At 53.1% G+C, this 20680-nt stretch overlaps 1 protein-coding gene across 8 annotated transcripts in view; it reads right to left on the bottom strand.

Annotated features, from left to right (window-relative positions):
* adar (adenosine deaminase RNA specific) overlaps nt 1-20680 on the bottom strand; it is a 57384-nt gene that overhangs the window by 3444 nt on the left and 33260 nt on the right. For all 8 annotated transcript variants that reach the window (XM_078432003.1, XM_078432007.1, XM_078432001.1 and 5 more), the window contains 8 exons: nt 16794-16947; nt 14625-14796; nt 9421-9514; nt 7048-7167; nt 5311-5444; nt 3084-3266; nt 1506-1618; nt 575-702 (listed from right to left, as the gene is read on the bottom strand). In XM_078432003.1, coding sequence (XP_078288129.1) covers nt 575-702; nt 1506-1618; nt 3084-3266; nt 5311-5444; nt 7048-7167; nt 9421-9514; nt 14625-14796; nt 16794-16947 — 1098 coding nt within the window. The remainder of the gene's footprint in view (nt 1-574; nt 703-1505; nt 1619-3083; nt 3267-5310; nt 5445-7047; nt 7168-9420; nt 9515-14624; nt 14797-16793; nt 16948-20680) is intronic.

Here is a 20680-nt window from a genome sequence, read left to right as displayed (position 1 = left end):
GTTGCTCCAGCATTTACCTTTGGTGTAAACCAGCCTCTGCAGTTACCTCCTGCACAATCTACATTGCAGTAAAGCAATGTGGGAACAGGCCCTTCGGCCCGCAATGTCCGTACCGAGCAACATGTCCCATCTAGACTGGAGTGTCAGGCCCTTCGGCCCACACCGACCATCGATCGCCCGTTCACACCAATTCTATGGGTGGAGTTCCTTCTCTCCCAAGATGCTGCCTGGCCCCCTGAGTTACTCCAGCATTTTGAGTCTGCCTTCGATTTTAACCAGCACCTGCAGTTTTTCTTCCTACACTAATTCTGTTATCCCACTTTCTCATCCACTCCCAACACCAATTAACCCACAAGGCCGCACGTCTCTGGGATGAGGGAGGAAACCGGAGCACCTGGAGGAAACCCACGCGGTCACGGGGAGAACGTGCAAACTCCACACAGGCAGCCAGCAGCCGAGGTTGGGGTGGAACCGAGTGTGTGGCGCTGTCTCTACCCGCTGTGCCTCTAGTGTGAGCGAGACCCCGGCCCGGCCCCCCCCCCCCCCCCTAACCGGGCAGCCGTCAAAAAGTTACCCGTCAACTGTGCCCTTGGTCCCGTCCAGGATCTCCACCTCGGCCCCGTCCGGCAGCGACCAGTTAACGCTCGACTCCTTCGTCTTGCCCGTCTGCCTCGTCGAGTCGTACACACTCACCCGGCCGATCTGCAAACACAGCCAGCGTCAGACCCAGAGCGAAGGGGGGGGGGGGGGGTGGAGAGAGATGGGGGGGACATCGAGGGGGGGGGGGGGAGATCGAGGGGGGGGTGGGAGAGCGAGATCGAGGGGGGAAAGAGATCGAGGGGGGGAGAGAGATCGAGGGGGGAGAGAGATCGAGGGGGGAGAGAGATCGAGGGGGGAGAGAGATCGAGGGGGGGAGAGATCGAGGGGGGGAGAGATCGAGGGGGGGAGAGATCGAGGGGGGGAGAGATCGAGGGGGGGAGAGATCGAGGGGGGAGAGATCGAGGGGGGGAGAGATCGAGGGGGGGAGAGATCGAGGGGGGGAGAGATCGAGGGGGGGAGAGATCGAGGGGGGGAGAGATCGAGGGGGGAGAGATCGAGGGGGGGAGAGATCGAGGGGGGAGAGATCGAGGGGGGAGAGATCGAGGGGGGGGTGAGATCGAGGGGAGGGGCGAGATCGAGGGGAGGGGCGAGATCGAGGGGAGGGGCGAGATCGAGGGGGGGGCAAGAGGGGCGAGATCGAGAGGGGGGCGAGATCGAGGGGGGGGCGAGATCGAGGGGGGGCGAGGCGGGCGAGATCGAGGGGGGGGCGAGAGATCGAGGGGGGGGGCGAGATCGAGGGGGGGGGCGAGATCGAGGGGGGGGTGAGATCGAGGGGGGGGGGGTGAGATCGAGGGGGGGGGGGGTGAGATCGAGGGGGGGGTGAGATCAAGGAGGGGAGAGCGAGGGGGTGGGAGTGGGGTGCTGGGATCCTATATTACAGTGTTACGTGGACAGATGCCTCGTACCAGGGGGTGATTGAGGACGTAGGGGTAAGGCAGAGCTGCCCGAAGCTCGTCTCCGTCGCGGGACATACGGCAGCAGACAGCTCGCGCCAGATGCCCGTGGCTGTACAGGTAGCCTGAGGGGGGAAGCACAGAGACGGTTACCCGGGCCGAGAGACGCCATTCCACCCCCTCCCCTGACATCAGTCTGAAGAAGGGCCTCGACCCGAAACGTCACCCATTCCTTCTCTCCACAGATGCTGCCTGACCCGCTGAGTTACTCCAGCACTCTGTGAAACGTCACCTATCCATGTTCTCCACAGATGCTGCCTGACCCGCTGAGTTACTCCAGCACTCTGTGAAACGTCACTTGTCCATGTTCTCCACAGATGCTACCTGACCCGCTGAGACTCCAGCTTTTTGTGTCTATCTTTGATGATTTTTCCCCCACTCCCTCTTGAAAACTTCCAGAGAATTGGCCTCCACGGCCTTCTGAGGCAGAGAATTCCACAGATTCTCAACTCTCTGGGTGAAAAAGTTTTTCCTCATCTCAGTCCTAAATGGCCGACCCCTTATTCTTAAACTGTGGCCCCTGGTTCTGGACTCCCCCAACATGGGGAGCATTTTTTCTGCATGTGGCCTGTCCAATCCCTTAAGAATTTTACGTGTTTCTATAACATCCCCTCTCATCCTAAATTCTAGTGAACACAAGCCCAGTCGACCCATTCTTTCGGGTTCCTCAGCTCATTCTCATCTTCGTCTGATCTTACTTTATTTTAGAGATACAGGGCGGAAACAGGCCCTTCGGCCCACAAAGTCCACGCCAACCAGCCCTTTATGGTTAAACTGTGAGCCCTGGTTCTGGACCCCGCTTAAACGGGGAACGTTTTTGCTGCAACTTATTGTCCTTTCCCATAGAAAATAGGTGCAGGAGGCGGACATTTGGCCTTTCGAGCCAGCACCGCCATTCATTGTGATCGCGGCTGATCATCCACAATCAGTAACCCGTGCCTGCCTTCTCCCCATATCCCTTGATTGCGCTAGCCCCTAGAGCTCTATCTAACTCTCTCTTTTAAATCCATCCAGTGATTTGGCCTCCACTGCCCTCTGTGGCAGAGAATTCCACAAATTCACAACTCTCTGGTGGAAAAGTTTCTCCTCACCTCAGTTTTAAATGGCCCTCCCCTCTATTCTTAGACTGTGTGGCCCCTGGTTCTGGGCTCCCCCAACATTGGGAACATTTTATTCTAAGACTGTGTGGCCCCTGGTTCTGGACTCCCCCAACATTGGGAACATTTTATTCTTAGACTGTGCGGCCCCTGGTTCTGGACTCCCCAACATTGGGAACATTTTACTCTTAGACTGTGTGTGCGGCCCCTGGTTCTGGACTCCCCCAACATTGGGAACACTTTATTCTTAGACTGCATGTGTGGCCCCTGGTTCTGGACTCCCCCAACATTGGGAACATTTTTGCTGCATCTAGCTTGTTTATTTATAAGATAAGACCCCCCCCCCCCTCATCCTTCTACACTCAGTGAACACAAGCCCAGTCTTTCCTCGTACGACAGTCCCGCAATCGCAGGGGTTTATCCCGGTGCTTACCCAGGGTGATGGAGCTGAGATAGACGGGGTGGATGAAGTGCGAGAGGAGGGCTCCCTGGAGGCCCAGCACGTTCCAGCGGAGGATCTTGTCACTGCAGGACATGGTGCGCAGTCTCTCTCCGTGCTGAATGCCATCCCACGTGGGCTCGATGTCGCTCGACTCCACCGGGATTGTCCCCTCACCTGCGGGTTGGTTCAGTTCAGTTCAGTTTAGTTTGACGCGTGCACCCGAGGATCGGTAACCAGTCAGCGAAAGACAACACATAGAAATATAGAAAACAGCTGCAGGAGTAGGCCATTCGGCCCTTCGAGCCTGTACGCACCGCCATTCAATATGATCATGGCTGATCATCCAACTCAGTATCCCTTACCTGCCTTCTCTCCATACCCCCTGATCCCTTTAGCCACAAGGGCCACATCTAACTCCCTCTTAAATATAGCCAATGAACTGGCCTCAACTACCTTCTGTGGCAGAGAATTCCACAGATTCACCACTCTCTGTGTGAAAAAAAACATTCTCATCTCGGTCCTAAAAGACTTCCCCTTATCCTTAAACTGTGACCCCCTTGTTCTGGATTTCCCCAACATCGGGAACAATCTTCCTGCATCTAGCCTGTCCAACCCCTTAAGAATTTTGTAAGTTTCTATAAGATCCCCCCTCAATCTTCTAAATCCCAGCGAGTACAAGCCGAGTCTATCCAGTCTTTCTTCATATGAAAGTCCTGCCATCCCAGGGATCAATCTGGTGAACCTTCTCTGTACTCCCTCTATGGCAAGAATGTCTTTCCTCAGACACACGGGCGGGAAGGAACTGCAGACGCTGGGGTTAAATCAAAGGCAGACACAAAGTGCTGGAGTAACTCAGAGGGTCAGGCAGCATCTCTGGAGAGAAGGAATGGGGGGGGTGACAAATCAGTCTGAAAGGTCTCGACCCGAAACGTCGCCCATTCCTTCTCTCCAAAGACGCTGCCTGACCCGCTGAGTTACTCCAGCATTTTGGGTCTTCCTTCGATGTAAACCAGCATCTGCAGTTCCTTCTTCTACCTGGTAGATGCACAGAGTATCATGCCCAGAGTCGGGGAATCGAGGACCGGTGGACACGGGTTCAAGGTGAAGGGGAAAAGATTTAACAGGAATCCGAGGGGTAACTTTTCCACACAGAGGGTGGTGGGTGTATGGAACGAGCTGCGGAGGAGGTAGTTGAGGCTGGGACTATCCCAACGTTTAACAAACAGTTAGACAGGTACATGGATAGGACGGGTTTGAAGGGATGTGGGCCAAAGAGGTAGATAGAAGTCCAGCAGGTTGGCCGGCGGTGGGGGGGGGGGGGGGGGGGAGGGAGGGGTGAAGGAGTTGGTCAGCGCGGGGGGGGGGAGGGGTGAAGGAGTTGGTCAGCGCAGGGGGGGGGAGGGGTGAAGGAGTTGGTCAGCGGGGGGGGGGGGGGGGAGGGGTGAAGGAGTTGGTCAGCGCAGGGGGGGTGAAGGAGTTGGTCAGCGCAGGGGGGGGGTGAAGGAGTTGGTCAGCGCGGGGGAGGGGTGGGATGAAGGAGTTGGTCAATGAGGGGCGGGAAGGCGAGGGGGTGGAGGAGTTGGTCGGCGCGGGGTGAAGGAGTTGGTCAGCGCGGGGGGGGGGGTGGAGGAGTTGGTCAGCGCGGGGGGGGTGGGGTGAAGGAGTTGGTCAGCGCGGGGGGAAGGAGTTGGTCAGCGCGGGGAGGGGTGGAGGAGTTGGTCAGCGCGGGGGTGGGGTGAAGGAGTTGGTCAGCGCGGGGGGTGGGGTGAAGGAGTTGGTCAGTGCGGGGGGGGAGGGGTGGAGGAGTTGGTCAGCGCGGGGGGTGGGGTGAAGGAGTTGGTCAGTGCGGGGGGGGAGGAGTTGGTCAGCGCGGGGGGGGAGGGGTGGAGGAGTTGGTCAGTGCGGGGGGGTGGGGTGAAGGAGTTGGTCAGTGCGGGGGGGGGGAGGGGTGGAGGAGTTGGTCAGTGCGGGGGGGTGGGGTGAAGGAGTTGGTCAGTGCGGGGGGGGGAGGGGTGGAGGAGTTGGTCAGCGCGGGGGGGGGGTGGTGGGGTGAAGGAGTTGGTCAGTGCGGGGGGGATGAAGGAGTTGGTCAGCACGGGGGGGGTGAAGGAGTTGGTCAGCGCGGGGGGGGGAAGTAGTTGGTCAGCGCGGGGGGGGGGGAGACTGGTCGGCGAGGGGGGGCAAGGTTGGCCACGTGGGCATTGGGGCGGACACTCACCGTTCTCCACCTTGGTGCGCAGCTTGCCCTGCTTCGGGTTCTCGAAGAGCGGGTGGTGCGACTCATCGCCCTCCATGGTGGGCGGCTCGCTGCACGACTTGTCGAAAAGGGCCCCGTCCCCACAGGGGGCCGTGCTGGTGGAACAGAGGCACGGGGTCAATAGACAACCGGTGCAGGAGGAGGCCATTCGGCCCTTCGAGCCTGTACACACCGCCATTCAATGTGATCATGGCTGATCATTCTCAATCAGTACCCCGTTCCTGCCCTCTCCCCATACCCCCTGACTCCGCTATCCTTAAGAGCTCTATCCAGCTCTCCTGAGGCAGAGAATTCCACAGATTCACAACTCTCTGACTGAAAAGGTTCTTCCTCATCTCAGTTCTAAATGGCCGACCCCTTATTCTTAAAGCGGGACATCTCATCGCCCCTCCCCCACCCCGGCCAACGACAGTCCCCACCACCCCCCCGGCCATCTGCTGATGGCTCCGTGCTGTGTAGAAGGGACTCGACCCGCAACGTCACCCATTCCTTCTCCCCAGAGACGCTGAGTTGCTCCAGCTTCTTGTGTCGGTCTCCTGCTTTGTTCTGGTCTTTTCTCACCTCCACTGTCTAACACTGGCGCGCAGAACCTTAAACTAATCTGACAAGGGTTTGCAGAAGAGGGCAGCCAAGACGATAGACAACCGGTGCAGGAGGAGGCCATTCGGCCCTTCGAGTCAGCACCGTGATCACGGCTGATCATCCACAGTCAGTACCCCGTTCCTGCCTTCTCCCCGTACCCCCTGACTCCGCTATCCTTAAGAGCTCTATCCAGCTCTCTCCTGAAAATCATCCAGAGAATTGTCCTCCACTGCCTTCTGAGGCAGAGAATCCCACAGATTCACAACTGAAGAAGTTTTTCCTCATCTCAGTCCTAAATGGCCTACCCCTTATTCTTAAACTGCATGGCCCCTGGTTCTGGACTCCCCCAACATCGGGAACATTTTTCCTGCACATAGCCTGTCCAATCCCTTAATAATCTTATATGTTTCAATAAGATCCCCTCTCATCCTTCTAAATTGCAGTGTAAGGGGGGGTGGGGGGAACACAGCACATCAGGGGGGCATCAAGAATGTAGAGGGACTCAGAGGGGTGTGGGGGAGAGGGAGAGTACAGACCCAGTGGGTTGCCTGCCAAACCTCTGTGGTTCGCCACTGTGGGTAGAAGAGACCGTTCAATGAACGGTTGAAACTGTGTCGGCACCAGAAAGTTTTTCTGCTGCAAAAACATTCAACTTAGAAACATAGAAAATAGGTGCCATTCGGCCCTTCGAGCCTGTACGCACCGCCATTCAATATGATCATGGCTGATCACCCAACTCAGTATCCTGTACCTGCCTTCTCTCCATACCCCCTGATCCCTTTAGCCACAAGGGCCACATCTAACTCCCTCTTAAATATAGCCAATGAACTGGCCTCGACTACCCTCTGTGGCAGAGAATTCCACAGACTCACCACTCTCTGTGTGAAAAAAAACTTTCTCATCTCGATCCTAAAAGACTTCTTCCCCCTTATCCTTAAACTGTGACCCCTTGTTCTGGACTTCCACAACATCGGGAACAATCTTCCCGCATCTAGCCCGTCCAACCCCTTAAGAATTTTGTAAGTTTCTATAAGATCCCTGCACTGAGATACAGGTGACAAAGAATCATCACAGAATCATCGGTAGGCGGGCCAGCGGGGCCAAAGCGCGACTGACCTGATGTACAGATGGAAGGTGACGCCGGGTTTTATCTGCAGCCTGCTGTCTTGAGCTTGCACGAAGAGGCTGTCGGCCGGCGAGTTTGGGTTGTACCTCAACAACTCGCTGTACAGAAATCTGCAGAGGAGGAAGCAGCAGCCTGAGAAAACAAGGAACCATCCGCCCAGACCAACCCACTCATCTACCGCGGCCGCTGCTCCACGTGTGGACCCCTGCAAGACCGCGCGCAGGCTCGGCGGTCGTTTCGCTCAATGCCTCCACCCAGTGTCCGCCTAAACCTGCCCGATCTCCCGTTGGCTCAGCACATCAACTCCCCCCTCCCACTGACCTTTCTGTCCTGGGCCTCCTCCACTGTCAGAGTGAGGCCCAGCGCAAATTGGAGGAACAGCACCTCGTATTTCACTTGGGCAGCTCACACCCCAGCGGTATGAACACTGACTTCTCCAACTTCAAGTAACCCTTGCTTCCCCTCTCGCTCCATCCCCTCCCCAGTTCTCCCACCAGTCTACCTGTCTCCGACTACATCCTATCTTTGTCCCGCCCCCTCCCCTGACATCAGTCTGAAGAAGGGTCTCGCCCTGAAAGGTCACCCATTCCCTCTCTCCAGAGATGCTGACTGACCCGCTGAGTTACTCCAGCATTTTGCGTCTATCTCCGACCAGTCTGACTGTCTCCGACTACATTTTATCTGTTTGCTTTGATGATGGCGGCACGGTGGCGCAGTGGTAGAGTTGCTGCCTTACAGCGAATGCAGCGCCGGAGACCCGGGTTCCATCCTGACTACGGGTGCTGTCTGTACGGAGTTTGCACGTTCTCCCCGTGACCTGCGTGGGTTTTCTCAGAGATCTTCGGTTTCCTCCCACACTCCAAAGACGTGCAGGTTTGTAGGTTAATTGGCTTGGTAAATGTAAAAAATTGTCCCTAGTGGGTGTAGGATAGTGTTAGTGTGCGGGGATCGCTGGTCAGCGTGGACCCGGTGGGCCGAAGGGCCTGTTTCAGCGCTGTATCTCTAAATCTAAAATCTTACCTTCTCCCAACTAACGATGATCTATTCTACATTTCCCTTGATCTCCATTCCCTTTGTCTCGTGTTCACACCTTACACTTCCTTATCTCTGTACCTCCCTCTCCCCTGGCATCAGTCTGAAGAAGGGTCTCGACCCGAAACGTCACCCATTCCTTCTCTCCCGAGATGCTGCTGGTCCTGCTGAGTTACTCCAGCGTTTTGTGTCTACCTTCCGAACACCACAAGTGACCATTTTCCCTGTGGCGATCAAAACTGTATAACTCCTCCCCCTTCTGTCGTGGGGTAGACTGAGACGGACTCCCCTCCCCACCCCAATCTTTGCACATCCATAACCCTTTCCACTCGTCACTTATGTTTCATGTTGCTTGTTGTGTTTTATGACTGTTGGCAGACCAATCTCCTCCTGGGATAAATGAGGTTCTATCGTATTGCATGGGCTGATGTGGGAAGTTGGGCACCAAGGGCCTGTTTCTGTGCATTACCACGCTATGACTCCACATCTATTAGGGCGGCACGGTGGCGCAGCGGCAGAGTTGCTTCCTTATAGAAGAAAGACTGGATAGACTCGGCTTGTACTCGCTGGAATTTAGAAAACTGAGGGGGGACCTTATAAAAACGTACAAAATACTTAAGGGGTTGGACAGGCTAGATGCAGGAAGATTGTTCCCGATGTTGGGGAAGTCCAGAACAAGGGGTCACGGTTTAAGGATAAGGGGTAAGTCGTTTAGGACCGAGATGAGAAAACATTTCTTCACACAGAGAGTGGTGAGTCTGTGGAATTCTCTGCCACAGAAGGTAGTTGAGGCCAGTTCATTGGCTATATTTAAGAGGGAGTTAGATGTGGCCCTTGTGGCTAAAGGGATCAGGGGGTATGGAGAGAAGGCAGGTACGGGATACTGAGTTGGATGATCAGCCATGATCATATTGAATGGCGGTGCAGGCTCGAAGGGCCGAATGGCCTACTCCTGAACCTATTTTCTATGTTTCTATAGCGAATGCAGCGTCGGAGACCCGGGTTCCATCCCGACTACGGGCGCTGTCCGTACGGAGTTTGTACCTTCTCCCCGTGGGTTTTCTCCGAGATCTTCGGTTTCCTCCCGCACTCCAAAGACGTGCGGGTTTGTCGGTTAATTGGCTTGGTAAATGTTTTTTTAAAAAAATGGTGCCTCGTGGGTGTGGGATAGTGTTGGTGTGCGGGGATCGCTGGTCGGCCGGACCCGGCGGGCCTGTTTCCGCGCTGTATCTCTAAACTAACAGCGGGATCTTCTCCATCGAGAGAACGCTGGTCCAGATGAGGTTGCGGGAACCTTGCAGTCCCCAGCCCCGGCCCCTGTGACCTGTTACCTGATGAAGCATCGGCGCGAGATGATCTCGGCGTGGCAGTCGTTCACCGTCTCTCCTTTAAGACTCAACTCTTCACCTTTGACACACCGGTTACCTGTCGTCAAGAGGCAAGAGTGGTTAGCCATCGTACGTACAGAGAAACAACAGTGAGATTCTTACATGCAGCAGCAGAACAGGTCAGCAAAGACAGTACTCAACAGATGACATACTCAACAACCAAAAACAATGTACAACCAATTTTAAGATATCCAATAGAGTGCAAAACAAAATTTAAGAACAAGGGGTCGGCCATTTAGAACAGAGACGAGGAAAAAGATTTTCACCCAGACAGTTGTGAATCTGTGGAATTCTCTTCCTCAGAAGGCAGTGGAGGCCAATTCTCTGGATGCTTTCAAGAGAGAGCTAGATAGAGCTCTTAAGGATAGCGGAGTCAGGGGGTATGGGGAGAAGGCAGGAACGGGGTACTGATTGAGAATGATCAGCCATGATCACATTGAATGGCGGTGCGTACAGGCTCGAGGGCCGAATGGCCTCCTCATGCACCTGTTGTCTAAAACAAAACCTCAAAGACCGTAGACTCGGGTGCAACCAAGGCAGTTTGTAGTTTTCAGACTCCAGCAGCACAGCGGGTAGAGCTGCTGCTTTTCCCCACCAGAGACCCGGGTTCGATCCTGACCAAGGGTGCTGTCTGTATCGAGTTTGTACGTTCTTCCCCTGTGACGTTTCGCCGAGTGCCCTGGTTTCCTCCCACACTCCAAAGACATGTAGGCTTGCAGGTTAATAGGCTTGCAGGTTAATTGGCTTTCAGACAATTGTCCCTCGTGTTGGCTATTGAGTTTGCTATTGAGGGCGTGCAGCACACAAACGGCGGACCGAGGAGCTGGTTTCCATACGCACCTCCAAAAATTAAAAAGCCTGATGGTTGTTGGGATGAATCAGTTTTTAGGTTCCCATACTTTCTTCTCGATGGCTGGAGTGAGATAAGAGTGGCCATGATCTTGATAAGCGTGTAGAAGCTTTACAACCCAGTAATAATTCAGGCCTGGTTCTGTTAAGGGCCTGTCACAGTTCCGCGATTTTTAAGGCGACTGTCAATAGTTTGCTATTGAGGGTGTGCAGCGTAGGTTTACTAGGTTAATTCCCGGAATGGCGGGACTGTCGTATGTTGAAAGACTGCAGCGACTAGGCTTGTATACACTGGAATTTAGAAGGATGAGAGGAGATCTTATTGAAACGTATAAGATTATTAAGGTGTTGGACACGTTAGAGGCAGGAAACATGTTCCCAATGTTGGGGGAGTCCAGAACCAGGGGCCACACAGTTTAAGAATAAGGGGTAGGCCATTTAGAACTGAGATGAGGAAAAACTTTTTCAGTCAGAGAGTTGTGAATCTGTGGAATTCTCTGCCTCAGAAGGCAGTGGAGGCCAATTCTCTGAATGCATTCAAGAGAGAGCTAGATAGAGCTCTTAAGGATAGCGGAGTCAGGGGGTATGGGGAGAAGGCTGGAACGGGGTACTGATTGAGAATGATCAGCCATGATTACATTGAATGGCGGTGCGTACAGGCTCGAAGGGCCGAATGGCCTCCTCCTGCACCTATTGTCTAAGTCGTAGCAGATCGCCAAAATCTTCTTTTACCCTACGACAATGATCACGACAATGCCGAGTCAGGTCGACACAAGTTACTTTTTTAATGAAACTAGCACCTGGCTAAGAGATTACACCGTCTTCGGAAACATCACGAAATTCCCACGCTTGCCTGACCGTCAAACTGTTGCCTCCAATCTACCCGTCAGATGTCCTGACGGTAAATAAATTGCTTAAACACAAGTATTTTATGGTATCTTCAAATGACTTTTTTAAAATTTAATTTTTTTAAGATTTTAGAGATACAGCGCGGAAACAGGCCCTTCGGCCCACCGAGTCCGCGCCGCCCAGCGATCCCTGCACACTAACACTATCCTACACACACTAGGGACAATTTTTACATATTACCCAGTCAATTAACCTACATACCTGTACGTCTTTGGAGTGTGGGAGGAAACCGAAGATCTCGGAGAAAACCCACGCAGGTCACGGGGAGAACGTACAAACTCCGTACAGACGGCGCCGGTAGTCAGGATCGAACCCGAGTATCCGGCGCTGCATTCGCTGTAAGGCAGCAACTCTACCGCTGCGCCACCGTGCCGCCCGTAACGGTTAATTTAATATTACCTGCTTCTAAACGCTTCTGCGACAACCTAGCCAACCTGGGGACAGCGTGTGACAGCGCCCGTAATGAGCTGCGATACCTGGCGACAAGCCAGCCGTAGCCCAGAAATTTCTATCTGGAAAATGTTTCGGCGACGCGCCGAGATCCGCTACGAATCATTGAAGACTCCTCGCGATCACGCCCGCGACACCCCAGCGAACATTCAGCGACAGCCTAGTCGCCGGCAGTCGCCTTAAAATCGCCCAAGTGGGACAGGCCCTTTAGGGGTGCCTGTGTTAATCAGAGACCAAAAGTTAATCGAGTCTGCAGGAATAGTCCAGCAGAACTCCACTCCAAAGCAAAAAGCAATTTGGAAAATGCCAGCAGAAAATGAACCGAAAAACATTAGGTGGACACAAAATGCTGGTGAAACACAGCGGGACAGGCAGCATCTCTGGAGATAAATAACGGGTGACGTTTCCCGTCGAGACCCTGGCTTCAGTCTGAGATGTTGTCCACCTTGAGCTTAATTTAGTTTAGAGATACAGCGTGGAAACAGGCCCTTCGGCCCACCGATTCAGCACCGGCCATTCTGAAGAAGGGTCTCGACCCAAAACGTCACCCATTCCTTCTCTCCGGAGATGCTGCCTGACCCGCTGAGTTACACCAGCATTTCGATTCAGACAATAGATGCAGGAGGAGGCCATTCAGCCCTTCGAGCCAGCACCGTCATTCAATGTGATCATGGCTGATCATTCTCAATCAGTACCCCGTTCCTGCCTTCTCCCCATACCCGCTGACTCCGCTATCCTTAAGAGCTCTATCTAGCTCTCTCTTGAATGCATTCAGTGAATTGGCCTCCACTGCCTTCTGAGGCAGAGAATTCCACAGATTCACAACTCTCTGACTGAAAAAGTTTTTCCTCATCTCAGTTCTAAATGGCCTACCCCTTATTCTTAAACTGTGTGGCCCCTGGTTCTGGACTCCCCCAACATTGGGAACATGTTTCCTGCCTCTAACGTGTCCAACCCCTTAATAATCTTATACGTTTCGATAAGATTTCCTTCTGCAGTTCTTTCCTGCAAAACATTAGGGCAGGAGGAAGGCACTTGTTGTCCGTGAATCCCTGTTGCCCTGACAGATGGTGATCTATTATTGTGCATGTCAGTCTGCTCGGATGAGGAGGCTGGAGATTAACCCTGACAAAGCAATAAATTAATCCACTTGACATGACAGAATTATTTACATCCCATCTTCTGGATTATTTCAGCCATCAACTGAAAAGGAGTCTGTGTGCAATAGGAATTCTAACGGGTGTCCAATAAACAATAGGTGCAGGAGGAATCCATTCGGCCGTTTGCGTCAGCACCGCCATTCACTGTGATCATGGCTGATCATCCACAATCAGTACCCCGTTCCTGCCTACTCCACATACCCCCTGACTCCGCTATCCTTAAGAGCTCTATCTAGTTCTCTCTTGAATGCATTCAGAGAATTTACCTCCACTGCCTTCTGAGGCAGAGAATTCCACAGATTCACAACTCTCTGACTGAAAAAGTTCCACCTTATCTCAGTTCTAAATGGCCGACCCCATATTCTTAAACTGTGGCCCCTGGTTCTGGATTCCCCCAACATCAGGAACATGTTTCCTGCCTCTAGCGTGTCCAATCCCTTAATAATCTTATATGTTTCCATAAGATCCCCTCTCATCCTTCTAAATTCCAGTGTATACAAGCCTAGTCGCTCCAGTCTTTCAACATATGACAGTCCCGCCAATTAACCTAGTAAACCGATGCTGCAAGCCCTCAATAGCAGGAATGTCCTTCCTCAAATTTGGAGACCAAAACTGCACACAGTACTCCAGGTGTGGTCTCACTAGGGCCCCGTACAACTGCAGAAGAATCTCTTTGCTCCTATACCCAACTCCTCTTGTTATGAAGGCCAACATGCCATTGGCTTTCTTCACTGCCTGCTGTACCTGCATGCTTCCTTTCAGTGACTGATGGAACAAGGACACCCAGGTCTCGTTGTACGTCCCCTCTTCCTGACCTGACACCATTCAGATTATAATCTGCCTTCCTGTTCTTGCCACCAAAGTGGATGACCTCGCATTTATCCACATCTGCCCACTCACCCAACCTGCCCAAGTCACCCTGCATCCTCATTGCAGCTCACACTGCCACCCAGCTTCGTCGGCAACGATTGTGTCACACTAATACACAACCGTCGTAAGGGCACAAGACTTATGCCACAAGTGATAGGAGCAGAATTAGGTCATTCGGGACTAGGTTTACTAGGTTAATTCCCGGAATGGCGGGACTATCATATGTTAAAAGACTGGAGCGACTAGGCTCGTATACACTGGAATTTAGAAGGATGAGAGGAGATCTTATCGAAACGTATAAGATTATTAAGGGGTTGGACACGTTAGAGGCAGGAAACATGTTCCCAATGTTGGGGGAGTCCAGAACAAGGGGCCACAGTTTAAGAATAAGGGGTAGGCCATTTAGAACTGAGATGAGGAAAAACTTTTTCAGTCAGAGAGTTGTGAATCTGTGGAATTCTCTGCCTCAGAAGGCAGTGGAGGCCAATTCTCTGAATGCATTCAAGAGAGAGCTGGATAGAGCTCTTAAGGATAGCGGAGTCAGGGGGTATGGGGAGAAGGCAGGAACGGGGTACTGATTGAGAATGATCAGCCATGATCACATTGAATGGCGGTGCGTACAGGCTCGAAAGGCCGAATGGCCTCCTCCTACACCTATTATCTATTGTGTGCCCTGGGAATACACAACCGTCGTAAGGGCATAAGTGGTAGGGGTCTGTGTGCAATAGGCACGGTACGTGTGTTCAATAGACAATAGGTGCAGGAGGAGGCCATTCGGTCCTATCACTTATGCCCTTACGACTGTTGTGTATTAGTGTGACACAATCGTCGGGCAATTGTGTCACGCTGCTCCGCCATTCAATCGTGGCTGGTCTACCGTCCCCTCTCCCCTTCCCCTTGGCGACGTACCTGTGCCCAGGCTGACGGTGGTGCCCAGATCCTCGTCTCCATGCTTCATGATGATGGCGGCCAGGATCTTGCGGCCCAGCAGGTTGTGCTGGATGCGGGTGGTCAGGTTGTTGAAGCACTGGTGGGAGAGCATGGCGATCTGGTCGTGCATCGTCCCGCCAGACATGGGCAGCTGCAAGACAAGGGGGGGGGGGGTTTACAGCGTGCTACGGCTAGACCAGGGGGGGGGGGGGGGGGGGGGAGGGGGGGGGAGAGGGGAGAAAACCCACGCAGATCACGGGGAGAACATACAAACTCCGCATCGATTTATTCACAAAATGCCGGAGTAACTCAGCGGGTCGGGCAGCATCTTGGGAGAGAAGGAACGGGGCGACGTTTCGGGTCGAGACCCTTCTTCAGACTGATGTCAGGGGGGGGCGGGACAAAGGAAGGATATAGGTGTGGAGACAGGAAGATAGAGGGAGATCTGGGAAGGAGGAGGGGAAGAGAGGGACAGAGGGACTATCTAAAGTTGGAGAAGTCGACGTTCATACCACCGGGCTGCAAACTGCCCAGGCGAAATATGAGGCGCTGTTCCTCCAATTTCCGGCGGGCCTCACTATGGCACTGGAGGAGGCCCATGACAGATAGGTCAGACTGGGAATGGGAGGGGGAGTTAAAGTGCTCGGCCACCGGGAGATCAGTTTTGTTAGTGCGGACCGAGCGCAGGTGATCAGCGAAGCTTGGTTTCGCCGATGTAAATAATACAAACTCCGCAGTCAGGATGGTACCCGCGATGGTGCAGCAGGCAGTGAAGAAAGCGAATGGTATGTTGGCTTTCATAGCGAGGGGATTTGAGTACAGAAGCAGGAAGGTTCTGCTGAAGTTGTACAGGGCATTGGTGAGACCACACCTGGAGTATTGCGTACAGTTTTGGTCCCCTAATCTGAGGAAAGACATTCTTGCCATAGAGAGAGTACAGAGAAGGTTCACCAGATTGATTCCTGGGATGGCAGGACTTTCATATGGAGAAAGACCGGATAAACTCGGCTTGTACTCGCTGGAATTTAGAAGATTGAGGGGGGATCTTATAGAAACTTACAAAATTCATAAGGGGTTGGACAGGCTAGATGCAGGAAGATTGTTCCCGATGTTGGGGAATTCCAGAACAAGGGGTCACAGTTTAAGGATAAGGGGGAAGTCTTTTAGAACCGAGATGAGAAAGTTTTTTTTCACACAGAGAGTGGTGAATCTGTGGAATTCTCTGCCACAGAAGGTAGTTGAGGCCAGTTCATTGGCTATATTTAAGAGGGAGTAAGTTGTGGCCCTTGTGGCTAAAGGGATCAGGGGGTATGGTGAGAAGGCAGGTACGGGATACTGAGTTGGATGATCAGCCATGATCATATTGAATGGCGGTGCATACAGGCTCGAAGGGCCGAATGGCCTACTCCTGCACCTATTTTCTATGTTTCTATGAGGATTTTTTTTTTCAGTCAGAGAGTTGTGAATCTGTGGAATTCTCTGCCTCAGAAGGCAGTGGAGGCCAATTCTCTGGGTGCATTCAAGAGAGAGTTAGATAGAGCTCTTAAGGATAGCGGAGTCAGGGGGTATGGGGAGAAGGCAGGAACGGGGTACTGATCGAGAATGATCAGCCATGATCACGGTGAATGGCGGTGCTGGCTCGAAGGGCCGAATGGCCTCCTCCTGCACCTATTGTCTGTGCACCAGTCTCCCCACGTTAAACAAAGTCACGCACAGGCGTCCCCTGCGGACAGTCACACTCGCTTCGAGTGGCCGCCGATGATGAAGGAATGCTTTATTGTCACATGGGACACGCCAGCGTGAAGCGTTTGCTCGCGTACCCCGAGTCGTGGGCGCGTAACGGGCGCTGACTTAGCCCAGCGAGCGTCGAGGCGTGGAGCGACGGTGAGCGGACCTTGATCAGTGCGGGTGTCAGGGGTTGCGGGGAGAAGGCAGGAGAATGGGGTTAGGAGGGAGAGAGACAGATCAGCCGTGATTGAACGGCGGAGTAGACTTGATGGGCCGAACGGCCTAACTCTACTCCAGGAACCTACGGAAGTGGGACCGCGATAATGAAAAAAAAACACACACACGGGGGAGAAAGAGGAGGGAAATGCCGCGGGTGACGGGAAGGCGAGGAGGTGGGAGGAGAGATGAAGACCAACCAACCTCGGAGCTGAATTCCCCGCCCCGCGCTGCCCTCTCTCCCTCGCCGATAAGGATGCGTAGCGCAGCGTCGGCCGCCTCCTGCTTCGCCTGCTTCTTGCTGCTCGAGCTCACTGGCGGGAACCAGCGACCTCCCACCTTGGCCTGGTACGTGAACCTGCGGCACAGAGAGGGGACAAGATTAGAAACAGAGTGCTGGAGTAACGATGCAACGTGACCTGGGTGTCGTGGTACACCAGTCATTGAAAGCAAGCGTGCAGGTGCAGCAGGCAGTGAAGAAAGCCAATGGTATGTTAGCATTCATAGCAAGAGGATTTGAGTATAGGAGCAGGGAGGTTCTGCTGTAGTTGTACAGGGCCTTGGTGAGACCGCACCTGGAGTATTGTGTACAGTTTTGGTCTCCTAATCTGAGGAAAGACATTCTTGCCATAGAGGGAGTACAGAGAAGGTTCACCAGATTGATCCCTGGGATGGCAGAACTTTCATATGAAGAAAGGCTGGATAGACTCGGCTTGTACTCGCTGGAATTTAGAAGACTGAGGGGGGATCTTGTAGAAACTTACAAAATTCTTAAGGGGTTGGAGAGGCTAGATGCGGGAAGATTGTTCCCGATGTTGGGGAAGTCCAGAACAAGGGGTCACAGTTTAAGGATAAGGGGGAAGTCTTTTAGGACCTAGATGAGAAAACATTTCTTCACACAGAGAGTGGCGAGTCTGTGGAATTCTCTGCCACAGAAGGTAGTTGAGGCCAGTTCATTGGCTATATTTAAGAGGGAGTTAGATGTGGCCCTTGTGGCTAAAGGGATCAGGGGGTATGGAGAGAAGGCAGGTACAGGATACTGAGTTGGATGATCAGCCATGATCATATTGAATGGCGGTGCAGGCTCGAAGGGCCGATTGGCATACTCCTGCACCTGTTTTCTATGTTTCTGTTTCTAACTCAGCGGGTCAGGCAGCATCTGTGGAGAACATGGATAGGTGACGTTTCACAGAGTGCTGGTTCCACGAGTAGAATTAGGCCATTCGGCCGATCGAGTCTACCCTGCCATTCAATCATGGCTGATCTCTGCCTGCTAATCCCATTTCCCTGCCTTCTCCCCAAAATCCCCGACACCCATTCTAATCAAGAATTTGTCCATCTTTAATAAATCCACTGACATCTCGGGTCAAGACCCTTCCTCAGACTATAGAAAAATAGAAAATAGGTGCAGGAGTAGGCCATCCGGCCCTTCAAGCCAGCACCGCCATTCAATATGATCATGGCTGATCATCCAAAAGCAGTACTCCGTTCCTGCTTTTTCCTCATATCCCTTGATTCCGTTAGCCCCAAGAGCTAAATGTAACTCTCTCCTGAAAACATCCAGTGAATTGGCTCCACTGCCTTCTGTGGCAGAGAATTCCACCATGCCCTGCATGTCCACATGGATCTGCAGATTCGCACTAGAAGGTGCAGGTCAGAGCAGCAGGGATTAATCTCTGCCCACACCTGGTGGTGATGCAAGGTGGTGATGCACTCCCAGAAACAGCTCGGCACGGTGGCGCAGCGGTAGAGTTGCTGCCTTACAGCGAATGCAGCGCCGGAGACCCAGGTTCCATCCCGACTACGGGTGCTGTCTGTACGGAGTTTGTGCGTTCTCTCTGCGTGGGTTTTAGTTTAGAGATACAGCGCGGAAATAGGCCCTTTCGGCCCACCAGCGATCCCCGCACACTAACACTAACCTCTCCCCACGTGGGACAATGTTTACATTCACCGAGCCAATTGACCTACAAACCTGCACGTCTTTGGAGTGTGGGAGGAAACCGAAGATCTCGGAGAAAACCCACGCAGGTCACGGGGAGAACGTACAAACTCCGTACAGAGAGCACCCGCAGTCGGGAAGGAACCCGGGTCTCCGGCGCTGCATTCGCTGTAAGGCAGCAACTCTACCGCTGCGCCACCGTGCTGCCCTTTCTCCGAGACCTTTGGTTTCCACCCACACTCCAGAGACGCACAGGTTTGCAGGTTAATTGGCTTGGTGTAAATGTTAAAGAAAATTGTGCCAAGTGGATGTAGGATAGCGTCAATGTGCGGGGATCGCTGGTCGGCGCGGGCCGAGGGGAAGGGCCTGTTTCCACGCTGTATCCCTAAACTAAACAGTGGCACAAACAGCTCTCATTTCCCAGCCACGCCTCGTGGCTGTTAGCATCGAGCAAACAGCTTGGTCATGGGGCATAATTAGCCCATAGCACAACACCAGGGTGACAGTTTGCACACCGAGCCTTTACTGTAGCACCTCCGGTCACACCGCTGGCTCGCGAGCAGAGCCGTGACTAGTCTACCTCAAGTGCTGCACACCTTGCTGTCTTCTTTGCAGACACAGTCCAATTTTGGAAGGGCAGCATCTATTTTTACACATGGTGATTTTTATTTTTAAAGTTTGGAAGTACAGAAATGTCAGTCACTTTACCGAAACTGCAGGGAAAACATAGAACATAGGTGCAGGAGGAGGCCATTCGGCCCTTCGAGCCAGCAATAGACAATAGGTGCAGGAGGAGGCCTTTCGGCCTTTCACGCCAGCAATAGACAATAGGTGCTCGAGGCCATTCGGCCCTTCGAGCCAGCACCACCATTCAATGTGATCATGGCTGCTCATCCACAATCAGTACCCCATTCCTGCCCTCTCCCCATACCCCCTATCCTTAAGAGCTCTATCTAGCCCGTCATTCAGCATCGTCATTCAATATGATCGTGGCCGATCATCCACAATCAGCACCCCGTTCCTGCTTTCTCCCCATATCCCTTGATTCCGTTAGCCCCAAGAGCTAAATCTAACTCTCTCTCGAAAGCATCCAGTGAATCGGCCTCCACTGCCTTCTGCGGCAGAGAATTCCAGATTCACAACTCTCGGGGTGAAAACGTTTTTCCTCATCTCAGTCCTAAATGGCCGACCCCTTATTCTTAAACTGTGCACGACCCCTGGTTCTGGACTCCCCCAACATGGGGAATGTTTTTCCTGCATCTAGCCTGTCCAATCCCTTAAGAATTTTACATGCTTCTATAAGATCCCATCTCATCCTTCCAAATTCCAGCGAACACAAGCCCAGTCTTTTTAGCAAGCAAAAGAAAATCACAGCTTTTGCTTGCGTTGGTTAACTGTATCGGGAAGTGAGCGTGGGATTGAGGAGGTGTGGAGAAGCAGAAGCTGTGAGCGCAGGGAAGATATTATCCCGATAGCTCTCCCGGTTCCCTGCACGTCCACACGGACCTGCAGGTAGAGCTGCTGCCTCACAGCGCCAGACACCCAGGATCCATCCCGAAAAGCTGCCCATCCCAACCAAGGAGCAGCTGCCCACCTGGTCACAGGTGCGACTGGGAGACCCTCGATAGGCTTCGTACAGGGATGGGCCAATTTGAGCAAATGGGGCTATGCACAGAACGCGAGTGTGGAACATCTGCACAATCCATGCCACACCGACCAAGATGCCCGCTTCTTGGTGAACCATGCTGCCTGGAAGATCTAGCCGTGGCGAAGGAGAAGGCTCATCCAACCTTGCAAGAGCCTGGCCCAACATTTGAAACATAGATGATGGACATGAAAGAAGATGGTCAATAGACAACAGACAATAGGTGCAGGAGGAGGCCATTCGGCCCTTCGAGCCTGTACGCACCGCCATTCAATGTGATCCTGGCTGATCATTCTCAATCAGTACCCCGTTCCTGCCTTCTCCCCATACCCCCTGACTCCGCTATCCTTAAGAGCTCTATCCAGCTCTCTCTTGAATGCATCCAGAGAATTGGCCTCCACTGCCTTCTGAGGCAGAGAATTCCACACATTCACAACTCTCTGACTGAAAACGTTTTTCCTCATCTACGTTCTAAATGGCCGACCCCTTATTCTTAAACTGTGGCCC

This window comes from Rhinoraja longicauda, chromosome 44 (assembly GCF_053455715.1).
Source record: "Rhinoraja longicauda isolate Sanriku21f chromosome 44, sRhiLon1.1, whole genome shotgun sequence".
Classification (NCBI taxonomy): domain Eukaryota; kingdom Metazoa; phylum Chordata; class Chondrichthyes; order Rajiformes; family Arhynchobatidae; genus Rhinoraja; species Rhinoraja longicauda.
The sequence above is the reverse complement of the archived record's forward strand: the minus strand, read 5'-3'. Positions and strand labels throughout refer to the sequence as shown.